The sequence below is a fragment of the Vitis vinifera genome, chromosome 8, assembly GCF_030704535.1.
Source record: "Vitis vinifera cultivar Pinot Noir 40024 chromosome 8, ASM3070453v1".
Classification (NCBI taxonomy): domain Eukaryota; kingdom Viridiplantae; phylum Streptophyta; class Magnoliopsida; order Vitales; family Vitaceae; genus Vitis; species Vitis vinifera.
The window spans coordinates 4,075,530-4,101,814 of NC_081812.1; the positions used below are offsets into that span (position 1 = coordinate 4,075,530).

Below are 26,285 nucleotides of genomic sequence, written 5' to 3' on the forward strand. Positions count from 1 at the left end.
TAGTTGTTGGAGCATTTAATGCATGACAGGTTACCGTTGCCTCAACCGGACCTCGACCGGTAAGAGAATCACCTCGATCGGGAAGAGAAGGCTACTGGGAGAGAGAGAAGGTTTTTGACCTTCCTCGACCGATCCTCGATCGGACGACCGCAACTGGTCGACCGGTTCCTCAACCGGTTGACCGATTGGAGCATTTAATGCATGACAGGTTACCATTGCCTCAACCGGACCTCGACCGGTCCTCGACCTGTAAGGGAATCACCTCGACCGGGAAGAGAAGGCTACTGGGAGAGAGAGAAGGTTTTTGACCTTCCTCGACCGATCCTCGATCGGACGACCGCAACTGGTCGACCGGTTCCTCAACCGGTTGACCGATTGGCCATAGCCTCAACCGGTTGAGCCTTTTTGGCCCCGAAAACCTATTTTTTTTATTCATTTCTTTTCTAACACTTAGGCAAGGTCTTTAGGTAAATTATTAAGCCAATTTTGAAACATTTTGCCTTAGTTAAAAAATTGGGTTTTAATGAAATCAACGTTTTAGAGAATAAACCGAGTTTTCAAAGATGCATGAAACATGTGAAAATCCTAAGTGCACTCATGCATTCATCTTACATTAGTTTCCTATGAACACAAGTCTTCCAAGCGTCTCGATCTTGTATCCATTTGGTCATTTGATGAATTTTCGTGTTTATACCTGAGATTCTTAAACATTTAAACCAATTAGTCACTTAACCATGGTTTATTATCATCAAAACCCGATTAGGAGAACTCTTGGGCTAACAAGTAACTTTTTAGGTTCAATGACCTATTCGGTTTTCAAAACATTGCAAATAACTTGATCATTATTAAGTTTTAATTATAAAGAACTGAATTGGGGTTAAGTTTCTATTTTATCTACTAAATGTTCATTTGAACTTGAATGTTAGATCACAGGACTTTGTTATCATCCTCACATTTTAGGGAAATACATACCTCATTTGAGATTGAGCGTTGTGAGGATTTGAAAGATAGTCAGCATCCACATAGCCAAGTAATTGAGAATTTGATCATTTTGAATAAAATAAACTTTTATTAGTTGTTCCACGAAAATATCATAGTACGTGTTTGACCCAATTCCAATGTCTTTGAGCTGGTATGGAACTATATATTGTAAGCACGTTGACAGAGAATGCCATATCTGATCATGCATAATTGAAAAGGTACATGAGTGCACTAATAGCACTAAGATAATATGCTTCTGGACCAAGTATTTTTTTCATTATCTTTTTTAGGACAAAATGAGTCTTTTTTCACTTCTAATGAGCACATTACTATTTGGGAATTTAGTGGATATGATTTTTCCATATGAAAGTGTTTCAAGACTTTTTCTATGTAAGTTGATTGATAGACTAACATTCCATTTGAAGAATGCTTGATTTGTAAACTAAGATAAAATTTTGTTTTTCTCGAATCTCTCATTTCAAATTATCTTTTCAAATAATTAATAATTTTTGTGAGTTCTTTAGAAATTCCCACAAGATTCAAATCATCAACAAACATTACAGTTGTTGTAAATTCAATTTTTGATCTCTCAATGAAAATGCATGAACATATAAGGTTATTCACATACCCTTCTTTTAAAAAGTATTCACTAAGGCAATCATACCACATACGTCAAGATATATTCAATCCACATAAGGATCATTGTAGCTTGATTGAGTTCATGCTATGAGGATTTGTAATATTTGCTTCAAACATTTAAGGACTTTCATGTGTATATCATTTTCTATGGATCCATATAAATATGTTGTAACAACATATATGAGATGCACATCCAATCCTGTTAAGACCGTCAAACTAATTAAAAATGAAAATGTGATTGCATCCATGATAGAACAGTATATTTCTTTATGGTTAATATTAAATCTTTGCAAGAAACCTTGTGCTACTAATCGTGTTTTACATTTTATGATTTCATTTCTCTCATTTTGTTTTCATATAAAAACCCATTTAAATCTAACAGACTTTATATCTTAAGGCATTTAGACTACATATCTAAATATTTCTTTTTATGTTAATGAGTTTAGCTCTGTTTAGATTGCTTCCTTCCATTTTAGCAAATCATTTCTATGTTGACATTCATTCACGGTTTTTGGTTCGAGATCTTCATCATTTCTTATAACGTCAATAGCAACTTGGAAAGAAAATATTTTGTCAATAGTAAGTGTATTTCAATCCTATTTTTCTTCTATATGTAGATAATTAATTGAGATTTCATTATTTTGAGGTATTTGTGCCTTTTCATAGGTTTATGGTATAATATGCACCTCTCAAGGGCCATTTGATTGTTAACTTGAGGCTGATCATTCAATTTTCACAACCCATTTTTAGATACCATTTCCACAAGAGTTTAAACCTTTTCATATGCTTTTCTTATATATATATATATATATATATATATATATATATATATATATATATATATATATATGTCAATAGGTCTACCACACTTCAAGCATGCTTTATATTCATTTACTTTGATATTTATTAATCGTCTTCTAAGAACATCAATTCGTCCTAAAGTATTTGCAACTGGTATATATAACTTTGTCATTTTCTTTGCATCAATGAATGCATTTGATAGTCGATTAGCAATTTCTTGCAAGTAAAAAATCTTTTAAACTTCTAGTTCACATTGGTCTTTTTTTTTTTTAGGATCAAATGAGACAAAACTAATTATCTAAATATTTCTTTTTATGTTAATGAGTTTAGCTTTGTTTAGATTGCTTCCTTCCATTTTAACTAATCATTTCTATGTTGACATTCATTCACGGTTTTTGGTTCGAGATCTTCATCATTTCTTATAACGTCAATAGCAACTTGGAAAGAAAATATTTTGTCAATAATAAGTGTATTTCAATCCTATTTTTCTTCTATATGTAGATAATTAATTGAGATTTCATTATTTTGAGGTATTTGTGCCTTTTCATAGGTTTATTGTATAATATGCACCTCTCAAGGGCCATTTGATTGTTAACTTGAGACTGATCATTCAATTTTCACAACCCATTTTTAGATACCACTTCTGCAAGAGTTTAAACCTTTTCATTTGTTTTTCTTATATTTTTACTTTTTTTGTATCTTTTGAGTCGATAGGTCTACTACACTTCAAACATGTTTTATATTCATTTACTTTGATATTTATTAATCGTCTTCTACGAACATCAATTCGTCCTAAAGTATTTGCAACTAGTATATATAACTTTGTCGTTTTCTTTGCATCAATGAATGCATTTAATAGTTGATTAACAATTTCTTGCAAGTAAAAAATCTTTTAAACCTCTAGTTCACAGTGTTTTTTTTTTTTTTTTTTTTTTTTTTTAGGATCAAGTGAGACAAAACTAATGCATTCCAAGTAATTTTATTTTTTTCACATCATTCTTTTGGAAACTTTCCTCCTCATAAGGGCAAGAAAATTATTTCATTATAATGGCAATCAACAAAATGTGTTGTAAAAACATCACTTGTTTAGGGTCCTAAATATTGAATGATGGATGGAGAATAAAAACCAACATAGATTCTAAGATTCCTTTGAGGACCTATATTAAAATAAGGTTTGGCTAATCTCAATTTTGATGATAACAAAACAAGGTTTGGATTTAATGTTTATCTTAAGTATGCTTAGGCAATAAAATTCCCAAAGTAACAATTACAAAGATAAATCAAGTCAAAGGAAAATCAAGAAGAAGCATAAAACGTCAAAAAGAAGAGCTTTCAAGACTTGAGTTAAGAAATGGAGGAGAGAAAGAGTGCAAGAGCACCGGAGGAGAGCGAGGCGTGTGGCGAGCGAAAGAAGGGGTAGAGGGCGGAGCGAGTGAGGGTGCAGAAGGTGATGTTTTCATGGGGGCTAGGAAAAGCATTAGAAATGGTAGTTTTGGAATGGAGTCGAAGTCTTTTGATGTTGAGGTGGATGAGCAAAAAGTTAAGGTGCAAGCTATGATTGTGGAAAAGAAATGAGGGATCTCCTCATGGATTAGGCTGGAACCGAAGAGCATTGGGTTCTTTTTCAATGGTCTGGTTATGTGTATTAAGGATGCGGGATCTGGTAAATTGGAAAGAAAGTGGAGGGAAAGTGGGATGACCTACTCTTTGGTGCGAGATCAAAATAAGGGGGGGGGGGGGGGGGAGGGGAAAGGGGGGAGGTGTTTTCTTCGATTAGAGGTTGTGGACCTGGAAAATAAAAGGTTCTACATCTTTATTTAGGAAGAGGAGCTAAGGGTGGCTAGGTTTCAATGATGGAGACGCTACGACGATTGGGTTTCATTGACGGAGAAGAGGGATGCCAGAAAGAAGAAACGTTGTTGTTGAAACCCAGCATGGGGAAAACCTACACGGAAGTGGCGAAGCAGCCAAAAGGAAAAGAAAAAGCAGCGATTAGGGTGGAGATAAGAAAGAAGGAGTTGAACCGAAACTTAAATAAGCTGGCTCACTACTTGGTTGGGATTTGGAACCCTAACTCTGTGAGAGGGGATGACCTAAAAAGTTGGGGGACCTATTTGGCAATTTTTGGAGCCTGAAGGGTAATCTAGGGCTAGCGAAATTGGAAATGGGCAAAGTTTTAATCAAATTTGAGTTTTTGACAGAAGTAGAGAAAGCCCTAAAAATCGGGGGGATTTCGGTTGGGGGGTCTCTCCTTCACTTAGAGAAATGGAGGTCTGAGTTGGGATGCCTGATGGATGGAGAGAAAATGAACGAGGCTTGGGTGCGTATTGTGGGATTACCCGTTTCCTTATGGGATCGAGCCATTCTGAGAAGGATAGGGGAGGAGTGCAGGGGCTTCCTCTCAGTCGATTCCCAAATAGAGAAGCTAGAGGATCTGCAATGGGCAAGGATCCTAGTGAAGCTCAACGGTGAGAAGCCTCATTTATGCTACGAGGTTACCCTCTGGTGGGAGATCAGGCATGTCCTGAGAACGAAGATGGCAAGAAAGAGCGGAAACATTGTCGGTACAAAAGGGGAGGTTGGGGGTGAGGCCATTGCACGTGCGATCGAACTTGTGAGGGGAGAGGACGACGCACCGAGGCTCGAGGACTTGCTACGACCTGCTGATGGGACGAGGGAGCAGACTAATGGGTCGGGGCAGGCCTTGGATCATGTTTGGTGCTCTGTCTGGCTGTCGGTCGGGCCCCAAGGTTTGGATGGGCCTCTGTCGCCGCGTAGTGCAGAGCCCTTTGTGGACTTTAGGCCTGCTCCTCTTGAGGCCTTTCCCCCCGAGTTTGGGCCGTCTTATTTTGGGTTGCCGTCTCTTAAGGATTCTAGGCGGGCTAAGGAAAAGGAGCATGTTGGGCTTGGGTTGGTTTGCCGAGGCCCGACCCTGCCCTTAGCTAAGGGAAGAGCCTAGTTGGGGGCATCCTGCCCTTTCAATTTTTATGGCCCAAGTCTTATGGGGGCCCCAGACCATTCCATTTCTTCCATCTGGGTGTATGAAAGCCTTTGTAGACCTTCGGCTGAAAAACAACTTTTAGAGGAGAGTTCAAAGATCGATTGTGCTCTAATGGAGGAAGCTTCGAGGTATGGGAACACCTCTAACCCTTGTGGAACGTTGGTTTGTGATTTCTCCTCTCTCCCCTTTTCTTTTTCTGGTCGGACTCCATTGGGGGAGTATTACGACCGTTCTGGGGCTAGATCGGAAAAATTCCAGAGGGAATCACCGGGTCGCATGGTTATTGGTAAGGAGTCTTCAGTGATGGAGATTGTTACTCGTTGGGAGCTAATGGAAGTTAACAATGGTAATACTGAAGAAAGTGGAGAGGAGCTTTGCTTAGCTAGTGCCACGCCACTTGAAGTTAAAAGTTGGGATGAGACCAGTTGGGAGGAAAGCGATCTGGCGAGGTTCAGCAAGTTTTTGGGGGTTTCGACAGAGAGATTGGAGAAGGACATTTTGGAGTTTCTGGTCAAAATAAAAAAAAGAAGGGAGAGAGTTCATAGTAAAACTCTTCTAGAAAAATCGAAATTTGAAAGGGAATTGAAGAGACTTGAATGTTCCATCAATTATGAAGGAGGGAGGAAGCAGAAAGGTACAATGCAAGGAAGAGGGTGCCAGATTTTGGTTGTCCAATGAAGTTAAGGTTGTTGAGCTGGAACGTGCGTGGAGCTAACGATAGCTCTAAAAGAAAGGTGATCAAGGCTATGATTAGAAGTCAAAGGGTGGATTTGTTTTGTATCCAGGAGACGAAAACTCAGACAATGTCAGAGGGTGTGGTGAGGAATTTGGGCTCTGGGAGGTTTCTTAATTGGGGAGCTAAGGATGCTCAAGCTCTGTGGGTGGGATTTTGATATGCTGGGACAAAAGGTCCCTGGAATTGTTGGAGATGGAGGTGGGACAATTTTCTATTTCATGTAGGCTCAGGAATGTTGAAGATGGGCTTGTTTGGATTTTCACTAGAGTCTATGTGGGAAGAGCTAGGGGCAATAAGGGGCATATGGGATGACCCCTGGTGTTTAGGGGGCCACTTTAATGTCACCCTCTCCCAAAGGGAAAGGAGTAGTCAGGGTAGTTTGAATGGTGCAATGAGAAGGTTTGCTCAGGTGGTTGATGATCTAGAGCTCCTAGATCTCCCTCTACAAGGGGGTGTGTTCTCCTGGAGCGGGGGTAGGAACAATCAATCTTGGGCTAGACTGGATTGTTTCCTGGTGACCCAAAGTCGGCTTGACTTGTTTAGGGGGGTTGTCCAAAGTAGGCTTCCCAAGCCCACTTCAGATCACTTCCCCATTCTATTGAAGGGTGGCGGGCTAAGGCGGGGACCCTCCCCGTTCAGGTTTGAAAACATGTGGCTTAAGGTTGATGGTTTTAAGGATCTCCTTCGGGATTGGTGGCAGGGAGTGGGGAGGAGAGGGAGGGCTAGCTTTAGACTAGCTGCTAAGATGAAGGTGTTGAAGGAGAAAATCAAAGTTTGGAACAGGGATGTGTTTGGTAGGCTGGAAGTTAATAAAAGCTCAGCTCTTCAGCAAGTTGATTTTTGGGATATGGTGGAATGTGATAGGGGCTTGTCAGAAAGAGAAACGAAATTGAAAAATGAAACTAAGGAAACTTTTAAAAAGTGGGTACTTTTGGAAGAAACCCATTGGAGACAATTGTCAAGGGAGTTGTGGCTAAAGGAAGGGGATAAGAACACAAGGCTTTTCCACCGGATGACCAACACCCACTGGAGAAACAACTTTTTGGATAGAATCAAGATTGATGGGGTGGAGTTGGATGAGGAACAGGAGGTGAGGGAGGAGATTGTGAATGCTTTTCAGCATCTGCTCTTGGAAGAGCTAGGATAGAGAGCTGGCATTGAGGGGCTACACCTTCAACGTCTAAACCACAGTGAAGCTAAAGCTCTGGAGATGCCCTTTACTGAGGAAGAAATTTTCTTAGCTCTGATGGAAATGAACGGAGACAAAGCTCCAGGCCCGGATGGGCTTACTATGGCCTTTTGGCAATCTTGTTGGGATTTTCTGAAGAAGGAGGTTGTAGAGTTGTTTAAGGAATTTTATGACCAGAAATCTTTTGCCAAAAGCCTAAATACTACCTTCTTGGTCCTCATCCCAAAAAAAGGTGGGGTTGAGGATCTTGGGGATTTTCTGCCCATCAACCTTTTAGGGGGGCTGTACAAGCTTCTGGCCAAAGTGTTGGCCAATAAGCTGAAGAAGGTGTTAGGTAAGGTGGTCTCGGCTGATCAAAATGTGTTTGTGAGGGGAAGACAGATTCTGGATGCCTCTCTCATAACTAATGAGGTGGTTGATTATAGGCAGAAGCGGAAAGAGAAAGAGCTAGTTTACAAACTGGATATTGAAAAAGCCTATGATAGTATTAATTGGAACTTCCTCATAAAGGTTTTGCATAAGATGGGCTTTGGGTCTCGTTAGATGGAGTGGATTTGGTGGTGCATCTCAACTACAAAAATTTTTGTTCTTGTCAACGGGGTACCAGAAGGCTTCTTTTCCAACTCTAGGGGGCTGCATCAAGAAGATCTCATTTCTCCTTACCTTTTTGTTTTGGGTATGGAAGTGCTGAGTGCACTCATAAGAAGGGCTATTGAGGGGGGCTTCATTGCCGGTTGCAGACTTCGAGGAAGAGGGGGGATGGAGATGAATGTGTCCCACTTGCTCTTTGCTGAGACACAATCATCTTCTGTGAAGCAAGGAAGAAGCATCTAACTCATCTTGGCTGGATTTTGGCGTGGTTTGAGGCGGCTTCTAGTCTTAGGATTAATCTGGCCAAGAGTGAATTAATTCCTGTTGGGGAGATTGAAGATATTGAGGAAATGGTTGTGGAGTTAGGGTGCAAAGTGGGGGATTTTCCTGTTAAGTATTTGGGGTTGCCTCTTGGAGCCCATCATAAGGCCTTGTCTATGTGGGATGGGGTAGAGGAAAGAACGAGGAGAAGATTAGCTCTTTGGAAAAGGCATTATTTGTCTAAGGGCGGGAGAATTACCCTCATTAAAAGTACATTAGCCAGCATTCCCATATACCAATTGTCCATTTTCCGAATGCCCAAGTTAGTGGTAAAAAGGCTTGAAAAATTACAAAGAGATTTTCTTTGGGGAGGGGGAAGCTTGGAAAGGAAAATCCACTTAATCAATTGGGACGTGGTGTATACTCAAAAGGAGAAGGGGGGTCTTGGCATTCGAAAGATTGTTTTATTAAACAAGGCTTTGCTGGGTAAGTGGATTTGGAGGTTTGCCTTTGAAAAAGATTCATTTTGGAAGAAGGTGATCGGGGTGAAGTATGGCCAAGAGGGATGTGGTTGGAGGACTAATGAAACTCGTGGTACTTTTGGAGTGGGGGTTTGGAAGGAGATCCTGAAGGAGGCAAGTTGGTGTTGGGATAACATTGAGTTCAAGGTGGGGAGGGGGACTAAGGTCAAGTTCTAGACTGACCATTGGTGCGGCAACGCAACGCTCTCCCAAAATTTTCCCTAGCTTTATGCCATGGCGGTTTTTAGAAACGCAACGGTCAATGAAGTGTGGGATTCAAGCCTTGGTCAAGGAGGGTGGAATCTCAGATTGTCTAGAGATTCTAATGATTGGGAGCTGGATTTAATAGAAGAGTTGTTTCTTTTGCTAAAGGACTTCAAGATTTCTTCAGAAGAGGACTTAGTGTTATGGAAAGGAGGGGGTCTTGATATTTTTCGAATTCGAGAGGCTTATAATTTGTTGGCAGCCCCCAATCCCTTCGTCTTTCCGAAAAAAAACATTTGGGTGGATAATTCCAACCAAAGTTGCTTTCTTTGCGTGGGAGGCCACTTGGGAAAAAATTCTCACGTTGGATAGGCTTCAAAATCGAGGGTGGCAGCTCTATAATCATTGTTATTTGTGTGGCTGTGAAGAGGAAAATGTAAATCACATTCTTTTACACTATACAGTGGTCAGGGTCCTCTGGGAGATCATCCTTGCCTTGTTTGAGGTTCAGTGGGTGTTCCCAGAGACAGTCAAAGAGGTGTTATTTTGTTGGAGAGGCCCTTTTGTGGGTAAAAAGAGGAAAAAGATTTGGAATTCCATCCCGTTGTGTATTTTTTGGACGGTTTGGAAGAAAATAAATAGGTTAGCTTTTAGAGGGGGTTCTTTAGCTATTCAGACACTCAAGAATTCTTTTGTATTTAGTTTGTGGAGTTGGGTTATGGTGTATATGGGAGAGGAGTCCTCTTCGCTTTTAGGCTTCTTGGAGTGGTTAGCAGCTCCTTAAGGGCCGGTGAGGTTGTTCTGTTTATGCAGGTTTTGCTTTGTGGCTACTTTGTATACTCCTTGTATGCTTTGTGGCCTTCCGGCCTTTATTAATATATTTTATGCTCATTTATAAAATATATATAAAAAAAAAAGCTTTCAAGACTTTGTTTAGGATCTCTTTGTAAGGTTGTTGGTGCACTAGGATTATGTATCTTATTTTTATTCATGTGCCTAAAATCATCTAAGAGTTAAATTGTTTTAAAAAAATTTATATTAGGATGATTTCATGTTTTTAATTAAAACCTTAAATCAATTCTTTTTTAAACTTGCTTTAAAGGTTTTAAGTTGCTTTACAGAAATTGTTAAAAGTTCCAAACCTTGAAATCGAGTTATTTGAGCACTTCACAATGCAATGATTGAGGGTCTAAGGAACTAGTTGAGTCGGTTGGGCTCGATTAATTAAGGGACATTTTGTGCACCCTTGACTTTCAGAAGCATGTGTTCAACTAATTAAGGCAAAACCTCAACCAATTGAGGATCAGTCAAGTTTCAATTGAGGCCAGATCAGAGCCTTGAACCCTAACGATCACTTGTTAGAAGCATTAATTGCTAATGACTAGTGAACCAGTAGAATAGGTATTCAACTGATCAAAAACCAAATTATGCCTAACCGTTAGTTTGGGCTTCCTACTCTAATAAAAGGGCTCCAAAATTCATTATTTCAATAGGTAAATATTCCAAACTCTTTCTTGATTATATTTGAGCCTTAAGGGAGTGTTTTTTTCAATGCATATTGTTTCAAAACTTCAATATCATTAGTGCACCTCAATCATAGATTTTCTTTTACCCATTTAAACTTAAACTTGTACTAGGATTTTGTATGATCAAATTTGATATATTTCTTATAATATTTGTGAGGTGAGCTCAAGTGTGGGGTATCATTTAAGGGAAAAATCAAGGTGTGAGGTATCACTTAGTGTTTGTCGCATGTAGGGTATCACTTAGGGAGCTTAAGAGTGAGACGTCTCCTAAAGAATTTTTAAATGCCCATTATAGTGAGTTAATCCAATTGTAAAGATTGGAGGCTTGTGTTGGAAATCTTAGATTAGTGGACCCTCACTTGTTTAGGAGTTTGAGGGAAGTAGATGGAGGCCAAATTACATCAAACCACTATAAAATCTTGTATTTGTTCTCTTTTTATGGACTAGCATTTTTCACGTGCATTCTCACTCAACGGTGAGATTCATTTTTTATTGTGAAAAACTGATTTTCAAAAAAATTGGAACTGCAATTTATTTTTGCTTATTTTTTAAGGGAAAGTAATAATATTAAAAAAAAAAAAAAAACCTATGTGAATCCTTTTTAAAGGAAAATAAAAGTTTAAGAAAATCTAAGGATTAGGTTATTTATTGGGAATATATCATAGGGTAGCACCCTCTAAACCCTAAAGTGGTTTTTACTGAACAAGTAGAAAGAAATAAAACAATTAACTAAGAGACCATGGATAACAAGAGATAACAACATGAATACACAACAAGAGAATGGTGATGAAGAGCAAGAGATAAAGAATACCCATAGCATGACATGTATATCAAAAGAATCAAATAAACAAGAAAGAAAGAGCGCATCTCAAAAATGCCCAAAATAGGACAACACGCTTACATAAGAGACTGGGGGTTAGTTTACAAGCAGAACAAGAGATATAATATCAAAGTAACAACCACCCAATATACAACATATATATAATTCAAATCAAGAGTCAAAAGATCACTAAACTAGCATCAAAACGGACTAATATACACCTAAAAATGCATAGAGATCAGAATTGAACAATGCTTTCCCGTCAATTTTTTTTTTCTTCTTGCAATTAGACTCTTTGATGTACTTTTCCAATGTGGCTTCTTAGTAGAAGAAAAAAAAGAACACCAAAAAAATAACTAATATATATAATATTTCACATATGGTAATTTACAATAGCTGTGTATCCAACTATCTATATGTTTCTCAAATCCAAACCAAATAATATAAGTAAAAAAACAAAGCAAAATCACTACAGCCTCATCTATGTACAAGTCAAAAGGGCATATATTATTAATTCCTGTCGTCTCATCTCACCTCTCTATGTGTAGGTTTTCTTTATCATCATTTCTCAGTGAAGATTCCTCCTCTAAGAGCACTGGACGCCCTTTCAATGGCTCTGGCAACCCTCCATATCTCATGCTGAATTGCTGCTTCACCTTCTTTCCTCTTCATTCTTGTGGATGCAGATATGGCATCTGCTATTCCAGGGAAGAATATCAGCTTGCTTTCTGAGTCACCACGAGGCCCGTAAACCTATAAACCATATCACAAAGCAGCAGTTACGGGTTATAGATAAACTAAGAGGCTATTAATTGATCTAAGCTATGATAATCGTAACTCTGATACCATGCCTGGCTACCAATAGACTTAGAACTTAAAATTTGGAGGCTACCAATTCACAAAGTTAACCACAACTCTAATGCCATATTAGGCTACTAATTGATTAATCATAGTTTTATTACAATGTTCGTAGGCTACTACTTGGCATAAAAGTTTTCAGTTGTTAGAATATGGACCCACAATGTATATAGTCTACTGTTAACCATAGATGTTAAGTTATTAATTTTCCTAAAAGGTTAAACAGCTAGGATATGGGCAACAATGCACATCATACCGACAATGATAATTAGCAGAATCTTCGTATTTCTAAGACATTATAGGCATTCTCTTTGAATGGAAAAGGTACATTTAAAAATCAAGCTTCCTAAAGAATCTAACTTCAAAGTATAATTTTAGCCTTGAGAATAAAGTAAACAAAAATAGAGGGATGGTGTAGGGGAGTGAAAATTTGTGATGATATTGCAAGTGTGAACCTTCCAACTGCTTACAGGTGAGTACATGAGTGTCAAATAAACGCTCACACCCATGCATATACATACCGTGAAACACACAAATATGTATTTTGTGGTAAGTGAAAACGAATTCTTATCTCTAGCCATGCATAGTGACATTAGAAAATATCCCTTTTCTGTCCAAAAAAGATATGAACAAGTATTCTTTGTAAACCATGGAACCAAATTAGACCTTTGAAAATTTGCGCATAAATTATTAATTATTGGGAGAACTTCCATGATTCAGGTGTCTCGATAAAGTTGAAAATACAGTGATTGGGACTAAAGAATGTGATTTATTGCAAACTTGTTTTTCAATATCCAAAATAACCATTTGGAAAATTTGGAAAGCAGATGGTACATGCTTTTTTTTTTTTTGATCAGAGATGGTACATGCTTTTCATTCCTCCTTTTTTTAGTTCATTTGTTTTTGCTCCAAATCGCTTCAGTGGTATAATAGCTTCAAAAAACTTTACATAAATGCTCAGTGTAGAGATTTAACATAGAGGTTTGATTGGAACAAGTTCATCATTATAGTTTTTTGAAACACAACAGTTTCCAGTAGCAATCAGCATCATTGAACTAGGGGAAGGGAAAACACTCACCAGATGCTTGAACCATTGCCTCCCTTGAAGCCCATCAGCATCCAGGAAGCCTCTTTCAGCAAGCATCAGTCGATCATTTAATGCCCGCTTCTTCAATACCAAAAACTCACTATTTCTTTCCTCTTCTCTCAGTTTCTGCATTTTAGAACAACATCCTTAGAATATGGAGAAAGAAAATGAATAAGAACAGAGACGTGAAAGGAAATTTTTTGCGTTACTACTTCATATAATTTCTAACAAGGTTCTTTGTCTCTCACCTTTGCTTCTCCCTCAGCTTCTTCGGCTGCAGAGGCGAGTTCCTGAATGGATGCAGTTATAGGGTGCAGGGATACATTACCTTTCACCAAGTTGCGTAAGAGATTTGTGTAGTTCTGCCCCAAGAAAAAAGATTATTACAAGACTAGTATATGTATATAACAGAACAAATATACAAATGCATATCAGCACTTACACAAATTTTAAATAGCATTAGTGCAACATCTTGGACCACACCATGTCACATTTTTACAGAAAAATTGATTATCTTTTTCTCTCTTCTGAGAAAATATCCAGGGACCAACCAAGGAAACTTATACTAAACCAAAAGTAGCCCCAGTGTTTAATTGTAATGAATAATAACTTCTTGAAGGCAGTAACACATGAAATCAAATTACCTATCCATAAAAGAAAAAAATAAAATAAAATGAACAATCAATTATTTCTAGTCTATTTGAAATTTTCAATTTCTAAAACATGGTAACATCCTTTTGCATCCCAAAGAAAGAAAAAAAAAAGAAATAATGCTGTGTAAAACAGATGTACTCAAGTTCTTTTTTCCACCCTCCCTTCTTGTCCTTTATTTTTCATTTTTGTGCAGGTAGAGCAGGGGCTTTCTCACAAAATGAAGTGACTAACTCTGGCAAATGGAATGGTTACCCAAGGTTGCAGACAAAAGGACGGTGAGTAGCAGTTCCTAAAGGAATACCATTTCAAAAGATCAAAACTTCCCTATTTAGATATAAGGCTAGATCAGAATTTTTGAAAATAAGGTCACTTCACCTGATTAAGTTGCAGTTACCAGAGTATAAAATCTCAATTCAAAAAATCTAGTTTAATTACTGAGAAAATAAGCAATGATAAATGAAAGATAATAGATGCCTACCCATAATTGTTCTGTGTAAGAGACATAGTTGAAAGGTAAAATAGGATCATCAGCCAGGTGAAGAGCTAGAAGTCCCCAAACTCCAGCTACTGAGGCGGTAAAAAACAGAAAACTATGTAAGCTTGAAGAAGTGACAATGAAGCAGTGATTTTCCTAGTTCATCGATAAATCTTTTTCAAGAATGCATCCTAGAAGGAAAAGAAGCTAACCAGCCACATGACGTTGAAACAATGGATCCCCATGGTTTGTCATCCAGTCATAGGAGTCAAAAGCAGTGTGATAGACTGGAAAATCTGAAGGACAAAAGAAAAAGAAAGTTGAAGTTCTATTTTACCAAATTGATTAGCATGAAATCTTAATTGTGATGTAAATTATACTACTAACATTATTGACAGTGCTTGGAGTATCATAATAAAAGCTTTCGATAATCCTTTTAGTGGAAATAATTTGCCTAAAAATGAAAAAAAAATTATTTTTTTCTTTTATACTCCGTCTTATGCCTTGAAACTAGAATCTTTCCAGGTGTAATTTCTGGTGCATTTAGAAAAGGGAAAAAAGGAACAAGCAAAAAACCATCCTTTAAAATGGAAATACGAAAGAAACCAGAAATACCATCAGAGATAATGAGAAAATTAAGAAATTCAAAATACCATTTCATAAAGCCCTAAAAATGATCCTACACACACAAGAAAATGTTTTCAAGTGCGATAATATAAAAGAACAAAACTAAATCATTCCACATCCAAGTAAACCCAGTGGAATGATTTTGGTTGCACTAGATTTGCAAACACACCACAGCTGAATGAAAAGGTTATTAATATGTGGAGTCACTGCCAAATTGACCAAGATAATTGTAAGGAAATAAGGAAACGTACACTTTTTAAAAAAGCTCAACTGACCTCATTTTTAAGTGTTACAGAAAAGAAAAAAAAAGGTGGAAGAAAACTGCAAAAGCACAAGCAACATGCTCTCTCTTTGCAAATCAGCATACCAATTAGAAAAGAACCTCTTTGCCTACATATATTGGAATACTTATTTTGAAACTCTTCAAAATAGTTTTCTGCTATTTAGAATATAAAACAATTTTTTAACTTAAAAAACACATTTAGAATTATTTTTTTTTAAATAAACAGGTTATTTTTACAACTACTTCAAGGAGTTTTTGTAGAGTATTATAAGAAAACATTGAAAATATAGAGAATACTTTAGGAACTTTACAGCATACATAAATGCATTTTACCTTCATGGAGAATAAACAGAAAAAACTATCTTCAATTTTTGAGTTCCCATAAAGAATTTTTTACTTGAAAATAATTGGTAATTATTTTTAAAAATTGTTCTACAAAACTGTTTTTTGATAACCATATTTGAAAATGTTGCCAAACAAACCCTTAAACCCCTTCAATTAATTGAAAAAGTACAAATAGCTGAGATAGTCTGATCACAGATTGATTTCGCAAAGCAATGGCAAAAATAAACCAAATTATGCATATCTATTCACTCACTTTAGGAGAAACAAAAAATTCATTAGGAGATTGAAGACAATTCAGCTTGTATATTCAAATTAAAGGAAAAGGAATCTTTGCCTTGCATTCTGGATTATGAAATTGCAGAATTTGATTGCAAAAAAAATCCCAGGTTTTCTTTAAAACTGACACATTCACTTACAGAAGAGAACAAGCGAAAGCAATGACTGAGGCACTCTTGTTCAACACTAGGGATGGCAATAGGGCAGGTTTAGGATGGGTCACCCCCATGCCAACCCTGCCCTGTTTAATTTTTTCTTCATTTCTTAAAACTTTTTTATTTTTAAAATTTTAAATTATATTAAAAATAAATATAATTTAAATATAAATATATAGTATATTTTTTACAATTTATTTAATGAAAAATAATTTTTTGATTTTATATATGTAAAATAAAGGTAAAATGAAAAAAAGAATCAAAATATTTTTTATTTAATATTATATATAATCAGGGCAAGACATACCCAAACCCACCATGGATTTAAAAAAAAAAATCCCCAACTCGTCCTATTAGGGGTGGGATGGGGCAAACACTCAAAAAAACCCGCCCCATGTCATCTCTATTCAACACAAACATGTATGTTCTTTGAGAACTCTGATATCCATGATGGAAGCCTAAGGCAATCTCTTTGTCCCACAACGGAGAAGGATGGGAATGATAAATTACAAACAGAACTAACATTTGCTAACTTATAAAAATAACTACACTTTGTTCCACTTTTATGTCCTTTCATCGATTAAAAAAAAAAATCAAGGACAAAGCTAATGTCCCCCTTAAAGTGGAGATGCTTAGTTTTCTTTATGCATGCATGTCTAAGCACACCAGTTCCCTTCACAAGAACACATTTTCTCAATACTCATATAGCTTTCCTAATCTCCATCTGTAATTTGGAAATGTTAGGGTATAAGTGATGTACCTCTTCCATAGTATAAATCAACAGAAGGAACCCCTGCATGTTGCAAAAGTGGAGCAAAATCAGAATCCACTCCACTTAGCCTCTGGATCTGCAATCCAGCCAAGACAATCCCAATAATTACTTCATACAGTCCATATAGAAACAACAAAGATAAATTTTGACATATCCAAAGCCATAATTTATAAAGCAAGAAAAGTGGTATACTTGTCTCTCCTTTTTGCTTTTTGATGAAAAACAGAAGTAAAAAGCATCTTTACAAGTATTCTGTGCAGACAGACTAATTTATTTAAGCAAAGTATTGATGAAACAGAACTGGTGGTTGTAGTAGACAACCAAGGTGGTGGTAGCAGTACTGCTGTGGTGTGATGCTCATGGAAGCAGTGTGTTGATTTGATCATAGGTTATGGGAAAAGTAAATTTTGTTCTCTCCAAAACATTTTATTTTTTAACTGCAACTGAAGCTTTTTAGTTGTATTTTTGCAATTGAAAAAGTACTTCCAAAAATGGTGTAACTTGGAAGGGGGTGGTACTGAGGGGCAAAAGGAGATAATTAAGTGATAAACATCTATAGTGGAGGTGGTGGTAACAACAATACTGCTGTGGTCGTGGTGGTCATGGTATTAGCATGAATAAGTTGGTGTGATGATTGGTGGTATAATATGACGAAATACGCAAATTTTGTTCTCTCCAAGATGAAACCTTTTCTCTAACCTAAAACCCAACTTCTACAACACATTTACCCAAGTAACAGAGAAATTGAATTAATTATCGTCCTGAAATTTCACAACTCACTCCTCTTTTCATAATTTCAGAACTTTTTAAGCATAACCCATTCTACCAAAATTTCAAATAAACCCTATAAGAATTTATCCAATTTGACAAGCCTTAAAATCCATACAATACCCTAAACATTATTGTCCAACTAAACAAGTGATTAAGACAACTTTATTCTGAGTTTAAGGAACTATCCAACTTCAAAGGGAGCATCAGCATGAGAATAATAAAATTTTGAAACAAATTTCCTTAGAATCCTAGACAGTCATTTGTACATTCAACAAATAAATTTATTTGAATTGCCACCTACAAAGGAGGACAATCATTTCACATGTGAAGATCAACCTCCACAAACCAAAAAATGGTTTGTAATGTTTCATAACTTCATTTACTTGGAACCTTGTGTTTTTCAAAGATGGGTAAAAGCACGAGGACCATCATAATGCAACCATTCCAATGATTTGAAAAGCTAAAGATTAGGGTTAACTTACATTGATGACTTTATTTGTAATCATCCAGTTATCATATATGGTCATGCTCTCTGAGTCAGGATCCTGGACCTGGAATTCAGTTTAAATCACAATTTAGACACAGTTTGAAATACCAGGTGTTGTCATCAATTCAGATCCAAATAGATTGAACATTAACAATCTTGTGAACTTATTTTGCCATCTTTTTCTACCTTCTTTGCAACCTCAATGAGAAGATTATCTAGCTGAGGCGTTGCACCAGCAAAGAAGCCTGGTCCTTGAACTGCACAGTCTACATTAAGGTATGCTACAACTTTAGAACCCAGATTCAAAAGGTTTTGTTCGACCCACTCAGTAGATCCTATCTGAAACCACGCAACACAAGTAAATTACTTTGAGTGTTAAATACACACAACCATTCAAATAGAACAAGCCTAGCTAATTGGATTACTTTTAGAACAAATAAATGAGCAAGTGCATATAGCAATTCAGGCAGCAACAGTAAAAACTGGTGATGGTGATATACACAACTTCAAGCAAGGAAAAAGGTTTATCTGACAGATGGTAGCCTCTTGAGTTCATACACATTTGAAAAAATCCACTATTGATTCATCTACAATGGTTGCAAATTGCCAGCTGATAATCAGTCTGAGGTTTCACATCAGGGATGAGTACATAATTCGCTAAAACCACATAAACTAACGACTTAAGCTCTCATTTTTATTTTTTTTTCGTCACTGATATCATGGAAGTAGGAATATCTCTCCTAGTGATGTGCACCGCAATGACTCAACCGGATGGCAATTCCAATAATAGAAGAGTGGCAGAGCCTACATGTCACGGCTATTCTTTGCCCATTAACATCCTAAACCAAATATAGGCATTAAGAGTGATCAAATGCCTTTCTTTGACACACTTTCAAGGTGCAGTATCTAGGACACAATTGTATTTGTTCTTTATAGAATCCAAAATTCATAGAAATAACAAAATGATCTAGAGATTGACAACCTGGTCCATTTTATATTAATGACCAACAAAGATGAAATATTACCTACCATCCCAAACTCTTCTGCATCCCAACTGCATAGAACAATTGTCCTCCGAGGTTGCCACCCCTGACGCATCATAAGAGCATATCTACGAGCAATGTCAAGTAGCACTGCAGTTCCACTATTGGGGTCAACAGCTCCATATGTCCATGCATCTCTGTGGTTGCCAAGCAGGACATAGCGATCAGGCTCTTCAGATCCCCTTATGATAGCAAAAACATTATGAATGGTAGCTATCTTTTTCTCCGCCTGAAAAAGAGGGAAAAAATAAAATAAATGGAGAAACATTTCAATAAGCTTTCCACAAGTGGGCTTTAGTAGAAGTCTTCCACTCATTTTTCCTTTTTAACCCTCTCATGTTTAACAACTAGCTAACAAGATAATATGTAAAAGAGAATAAAAATAATTGGAGAATTAATTCAGGTGACTTCACAAGGTACTATTTTGTGGCAGATAATTGACAGAATTGAGTAATAGAACAAAGACAAACAAAAAGACACTCATAAGAAAGCTCCCAAGGTCTCATTCCCTGTAAAGGGCCATAACCCAAACCTCCCCCCATGAAAATAATTAGGACTTGTAACATAGCCTTGATATCGATTGAACTGGATGCATACACTTTGCAAAGTCCCCATACTCTTAGGTTACATTTTTTTGAAGGAAAAAGTAACATGAACAGAGTTCAGCAATCCTACAAGAGGAAGCATGTGCCATAATCATAAGAGCCTCTGTAAGCTATTATTATGGTAATAATGCATGACAGAAGCTTAAAGAGGCAGTTATTGACATCCCATATTCCAAAAACAATGAATTAACCCGTTACCATTGGACTTTGGCACAGGTTGTTCAATCTAGTAGGTGTGATTTGGGTCCCTCCAAGGAGCCTTGAGGACATGTTGGTTATTTCTTTTAAAGGCTTGGGGAACTCATTAAGAGGCAAGACACTTTGGCAAATTGCTTGCCTTACTTTGATTTGGATGGTGTGGCAAGAAAGGAACAATAGGATCTTTGAGGATAAAGGGAGAACGGAAGAGATGGTTTGGGATTTGATCCGGTTTTATTCTTCTCTATGGGCTTCTTGTACTGAAGCTTTTAGAGGAGTTCCTCTAAGCATTCTACAACTCAATTGGATTGGGGTTTGCGTTTCAAGAGTTTGAAGATTGATGGGGTTTCTTTTGTTTTTAGAGTTCTATTGTTGGGTGTTTTTCTTTGGTATTTGTGTAGGAAGGACCTCTCATCCTTCCCTTGGTTTTTTTCTCTTTCTTTTGTCTCTTTTTTCTCTCCTGTATTTGTTCTTTTGTTAATATAATCTTCTTCATTTCTGATCAAAAAAATAACCAACATACTACATTTTTTTGATAGGCAAGTAAGAATAAATACATATATTAAAAACACCAATAAAAAAGGGGCGAACACAATACACTAGAAGTACACATGTAAGGAAACAAAAAGAAGCAAGCTACAACCACAGCCCCAATCTAGTACTTAGATATCAAGTTAATAATAAAATCTATCGAGGATGGTGGATTAGTTTGACCATCAACTATAAGATACCCTCAAGACCACATATATAGATCAGATATAAGGTAGTCTTTAAGATATTGGTTAGTGCATTGCTTTCCTTCCGAATTGTCTAGAAAAGGTAAAAAGGAGTTGTTTTCCATGTTGTTCTTGTCTTCTTGCCCACAAGTCAAATTCCAACACATTAACATGTCCTTCACCAAATGTGGGAGAACCCATGAAATGCTAAACAAAGAGAATAGGAAGTGCCATAGCCCTCTAACTTTCCCACAATGGATAAGGAGATAGTCCACTGATTCTTCTACATCATTAGACATACAACAATAACCCGCTAAAAGCCATCCTTTTATTTTAAGTCGGTCCTCAGTAAGAATCCTTCCCCAAACCACTTCCCACACAACAAAAAATAAAAAATAAAAAAAATTACAAAATCCACTTTGATAGGAGCTCAAGAGCCCACACTATCTTTGAGGGGAATGACACTAGACCCTCCAATTCCAAGGCGGAGTAGAAAGATTTCACTAAGAATGGCTAGCCTTCCAAACCATCTAAAGCTTCCAAAGAAACTCCTCAACATTATCTATCCCCCAAACTTGAAAATGTCTTGAGAAGCACATGTTCTATAGGACCATCTCGTCTTCTATCTCCCAAAAATCATTCACCCAAGCCTCCTTGGAAGTTGCAAAGGAGAATAGAAATGGAAAAGAGTCCTTTAAGGGAACATTACCACATCATACATCATGCCAAAACTTTATTCTTCTCCCATTGCCCACCTCAAATCTTGTTTTAGTTTTAATAATTTCTCACCCTTTCTTATTGACTTCCACAAGCTAACACCATAGCCTTCTCTCGCTACCCAAGAGCACCATTCACTTGGCTCTTCTCCAAAATTTCCTACTATAACCTTTCTCCAAAGCATATCTCCCTTCAAAGCGAATCTTTAACACCATTTCCAATGAAGACTTATTGAGAATGGACAACTCCTTAATGCCTAGACCCCTTTTCTTTTTTGCAAATTGTCAAATGTTTCACTAGATGGGGCTTTTTCTTGAGAGCCCCTCCTCCCAGTAGGAAATCCCATTGAATTTTTTTAGTCTCAAAACCACTATGTACCGCATAACAGCCGTAGCTCATAATTGAGATCTAATCAATAAAAAATTAGAATCAACTTTAAATAATAACATAAAATAGGAGAAGAAAAAATGAAAGTCAAAACTCCTCACGGCATATGATTAAACTGTTTTATAGACTTAAAGATGTAAACCAAAATTAGGTAGTTGCTGATTGATTGCCTAAGATAGGAGCTTCATAGCTAGAGAAATTTGCCAAAGAGTTCCCATCCCACTCAGTTTTAACAGTTCTTCTGTTTGGCTTTGAACCTTCCTCAAAACTAGTGAAACTATTATTTCTTAACAAGATACAAATAAAAGCATATAACAAAGGATCTCCCACTTTCCAGTTTTCTCCATCTTTCTCCTTTTAACAGCCATCCGAAGATGATCCAAAGTAGAGCATTTATCCTCAAGTTAACTTCCTCTCAATTGTTTCTCCATACATCTTCTTTGCACAAACTGATGCAACTGCAAGATTGTAACTGCTTCTCTCTTCATCTCAAGCCATGGGTTTCCAAAACATAAAATAACAATACTCCATTGAAACAATAGTACCCAAAACCTCATTTTAGTGTATTTTCAGATCCAACAAGAAATGGAAAATTTATTTTATAGCAAAGATGCAATAAAAAGCGGCTAACAAAAAGGGGTGCACCTCATGTACACAAGAGGTACTCAAGATGCACCATCAACAGAGCAAACAAAAGAAATAAATAAATAACAGAGAAAACAGCAGCACAAAACCACCTAGCCCCGATTTAAGCTGTCAATGGAATCCAGTAATGTGTAGTTCAGAACCAATAAGAACTAAGAATTTCATCATCACTAGGTCTGTTAACTGCCACCATCTAGTACAATTTTTCCAGCTTCATGACTGCTTCTTCCAAATTCAAATTTCAAGCACATTATCATCTAACAACGTGCTAACAAGCTTCCCAATCATTGTACATGATATTCTAAATCCAACTACCATGAAACTGTACCAGTTAAAACACACTTCTTGAATCCCCAAATATTCCAACCTTCAGATCTAACACCAAAATGATATAGCATGTAACTAATCTATCTCAAGCATTAGAGCTGCCATCCATAACAAGCGATTAAGATCAGCCTTAAACAATAGATAGATGGATCTACCATTCAATACCACAAAATAGGTGAAAAGAAGAAACGAACTCTTAAAATTTCAAAAAACCAAGCCTTCCCATTATATTGTGAACATGTATGACTAAACCTGCTAAAACATAACAATTTTAAAGATGCTAAACTTATAATAATGGGAAGAAATAAAAATCAAACCCCATACTTACTAAACTAATTAGAACCAAACAAGCTTATTTAACACCCATCTCTTTTTCTAAGAGGAATGACTGGGTATAGTGCAGTATTTATCCCAAAAAATCGTTGATTTAAGGCAAGGTTTTTTTACCAGATTCAATCCACCTTTGAGATTCACCTTGTAAATCAAAGACTTAAATGTACTTCTCCAAAGAACCAATCCATTTTGAGCAAGAGAAGAAAGGAGAGTCCAAAATAACAATAAGATAAATGAATGATATGGAAATAATGCATCCCTCATCAAATAACTATAGAATGAACGTATTTAGTATCATGCTTCTTATTACCAGGGAGCAACTTTCAAATCTACAAGCATGATTCACAACAAGCCAGGAATTATGTATTGTAGAGTATTAAAAACTAATGATGTTCATCGATTTACAATATTACTTTGTCATAAGGTCATTTTCAATTTCTTATACAAAAATACGATTTAAGCATCAAAATCCAAGTTCAAACTAATAACCACCAGAGTTCAAAGTTAGCATAAAAAGAATATGTAAAAAGATGAGTACATTTTGGATTTTATGAGTTTCTTGAGGATTTTTTAGATTCAATCACCTAACTTTTTATCACAGAACACACTATGGATACATAATACTTGAATGACTAAGTCACTTTGTATGGTCAAGCTCTTTAAGCCACTAACAGTTAAGCTCACTTGATTACCAAGATGTCATGAGAAAAGAAAAGAGAAACTGTGAATCCTACAACAATCAGTCCAAACCCAATCTATCATATAATTTCAAGTTTCAATTCTTACTCTATGCCCTCTGCAATCAGCACAAGAAATTGAAGATCAAAATATGGAAAAATGCAAGGATATGAAATTCTTATTATTAAGTTTTAGACCTAAGGTGGTTTAATTGGCAGGCCCTCCCAATCAGGAACAGAAAGTTCCCCGTGGGTGGCATGAACCCCATGATTTTTTTATTTTTTTTTTATCTGATAACTAAATGCAATTGTATTAAGAAAGCCAAAAAAATACACCTAAAAGTATACACAATGTATACTTTTAAAAAAACCTATCCCAACCAATCAATGAAATCAAGTAAAGACCATGAGCTAAAGCCAACATTAATTGGTAAAGACAACTTCTCACAGCTTATATATTAATTTCCTTTAAAACCTAATAAGTAATTCCATATTGCCATGTCAACATAACAAAAGATAACATCAGAAGAGGGTTGGGACTCACAATTTGTGGGATCCCATAAAAAAAAAATTAAATGTTTCAAATTTGATTGAATTTTGATGAATTTAGTTCTTTGTTTTCAATCATCTTGAGAATCCCACGTGAGAATATTCTTCTTTTTTCTTTACAGTATTAAAAAGAAACACATGCAAACCAAAGAAAAATTAAACAAAGCATACTCACACTCCTGAGAGAGACATGGTAAGATGAGACTTGTTAATTAGATACTAATAGAAGAACATGGGAGGATAGGAGTCAAAACCCCTAAGACCACTCAGCTGCTTCCAGAAACCAACCTGCTTATCACCAAAAAAAAAAAGTCCGACCTCCTTATGCTCACCTCTTCCTATTTTCCCCTAATCCCCCCCATTCTATCAAAATTGCCAAAGGTAAAACATTTGATTCAGGCACCCTACCCAGATTGAAACCTGATCAAACTTTCCACAATCCACATTGACACTAGATATAATTTCCAATCCTAGCTCTATACAAACCAATAGCATCAAGCTTGAAACTTTTCAATGAAATAGGGAAAAAATAAACGTACTAACCTGGTACGTGAAGTTCAAAAGAGTCGGACCGGGTCCAACCCGACCGGGTTGGGGACCTAGGGCATCATCTCTCCAGTGGTGGGGCATTTGAGGGCCCTCAAGGGACCTCAAAATGGAGTAAGCAACTTCAGGTGAAATGGGCATAGATGGAATTTTGGGAAATCTGTTCAAAATCTGAGAGTCCTCCAAGTCCAAAGCCTCACCACCCTCAACACCACCCCACCCGGGGGTTAGTGGGTCCCCCAAGCCTTTCATCACCGTCCCTCTCTCAACCCCACTCATACTCTCCCCCTCCGTGTACATTAGCACCGCCACCGCCCCCTCCTCCGCCGCCCTCCCCACCACCCCTCCCCTCGACTCCTCCCCCCTTCTCACCACCGCCACACACCCCTTAACATCCACCCCGACCCTCCTCAGGGCACGGTAGTCCTCCTCCCTCCCCAGATTCACATACACTGCCTGCGCCCCCGTCACCACCCCCGACGGCGAGTAGGCATGGTACGGCCGAACCACCTCCGCCCCGGCCCCACCCGGCTCCACCAACGGCAGCTCCCTGGAGCTCCCATCACTAGAATGTGCCGAGAGCGAGGCGTGCAAAGGATAAGAGAGAAGAGCTCTATAATCAACTGTGTGGGTCCGAAGCCCTAGGTCGGCGAAGTGGGAGTGGACGAAGCGGGCAGTCTGGAGAGCGGGGTGGGTGCCGGCGAGGTGAGGGTGGAGGGTGAGGGCCCGGAGATAGGCGGAGACGGTGGAGTTGGTGGCGAAGGAGAGGTAAATGTTGCGGAAGCGGAGGGCATCTCGGACATTTGAAAAGGCAGCAGCAGAGTTTGGGAGGTGGAGAGTGTAGAAACCGACAGTGCAGAGGAAAAGAAGAAAGAGAAGAGTCCACTGTGGTGATGGAACAGAACTGAAAATAGTGCTGGTAGGTTTAGAGGAGTGAGGCTGAGACATTCTACAGGGAGAAAGAGAAAGGTGCTGTGAAAAAGTAAGCAGAGGCGTAGTAGGGGAAGCGTCAGAGGCAGAAGAAGAAGAAGAAGAAGGTGGTGGTGAGGTGACCGGTGAAGTGATGCGTTATTATTGGTGCAATTTTTTAGTTAAAGAAGATGAAAGAAAACGTAAAAGCGTGAATATGCTAGGGTTAATGGGGTGGTGGATTCATGCATGAGGCCCCAAAGGTTGTTTTCATTTCTTTTTATATCTCAAATTTTCATATTAATAATTATAATTTTGATTGACCAAAAAAATATATTATTATTATATCTTAACCTTCTCTTCTCTTCAATGATTCAAAATTAATTACTAAGCCCAAATAAATACAACGAGTAGAAGATAATAAGAGTCAAAGTTTTTCAATTTTTTTTTTTATAAATTTTGTTAATAATAATGACGATGATGAAATAAGGGATTGTTTGATCCTTTGATAATTTAAGCCGGCCTCTTTTTGTTCTTCCATTAAAAATTGTTGTTGAATCAAGTAAAACAATT

General features: G+C 37.3%; 3 protein-coding genes across 3 annotated transcripts; 2 read left to right on the forward strand and 1 right to left on the reverse strand.

Annotated features, from left to right (window-relative positions):
• The first annotated feature begins 6,399 nt into the window (after positions 1–6,399).
• LOC104879993 (uncharacterized) lies at positions 6,400–7,305 on the forward strand. Its single transcript, XM_010654970.1, has one exon. The coding sequence runs from the start codon at positions 6,400–6,402 to the stop codon at positions 7,303–7,305; it is 906 nt and encodes a 301-aa protein (XP_010653272.1).
• Positions 7,306–7,368: 63 nt separating this feature from the next.
• LOC104879995 (uncharacterized) lies at positions 7,369–8,897 on the forward strand. Its single transcript, XM_010654971.1, has 2 exons — positions 7,369–7,885; positions 8,164–8,897. Exons 1-2 carry the CDS (start codon positions 7,369–7,371, stop codon positions 8,895–8,897), a joined length of 1,251 nt encoding a protein of 416 aa, XP_010653273.1.
• A 2,712-nt stretch (positions 8,898–11,609) lies between these two features.
• Positions 11,610–26,038, reverse strand: LOC100247933 (probable glutamate carboxypeptidase AMP1). Its single transcript, XM_010654927.3, has 10 exons — positions 24,801–26,038; positions 19,090–19,332; positions 18,247–18,399; positions 18,056–18,124; positions 16,791–16,878; positions 14,557–14,640; positions 14,348–14,436; positions 13,464–13,577; positions 13,207–13,341; positions 11,610–12,023 (listed from the first exon to the last, which is right to left on the reverse strand). Exons 1-10 carry the CDS (start codon positions 25,749–25,751, stop codon positions 11,832–11,834), a joined length of 2,118 nt encoding a protein of 705 aa, XP_010653229.1. The 5' UTR covers positions 25,752–26,038; the 3' UTR covers positions 11,610–11,831.
• Between the last annotated feature and the right edge of the window lie 247 nt (positions 26,039–26,285).

Coding starts and splice junctions, on each gene's coding strand:
- LOC104879993 (XM_010654970.1), top strand. CDS start 6,400: ATGGGCTTGTTTGGATTTTCACTAGAGTCTATGTGGGAAGAGCTAGGG.
- LOC104879995 (XM_010654971.1), top strand. CDS start 7,369: ATGCCCTTTACTGAGGAAGAAATTTTCTTAGCTCTGATGGAAATGAAC. Junction 7,886..8,163: donor TAAGATGGGCTTTGGGTCTC/GTTAGATGGAGT, acceptor TCTTCTGTGAAG/CAAGGAAGAAGCATCTAACT.
- LOC100247933 (XM_010654927.3), bottom strand. CDS start 25,751: ATGTCTCAGCCTCACTCCTCTAAACCTACCAGCACTATTTTCAGTTCT. Junction 18,400..19,089: donor ATGCAGAAGAGTTTGGGATG/GTAGGTAATATT, acceptor GCGTGGTTTCAG/ATAGGATCTACTGAGTGGGT. Junction 14,437..14,556: donor GTTTCAACGTCATGTGGCTG/GTTAGCTTCTTT, acceptor TTACCGCCTCAG/TAGCTGGAGTTTGGGGACTT.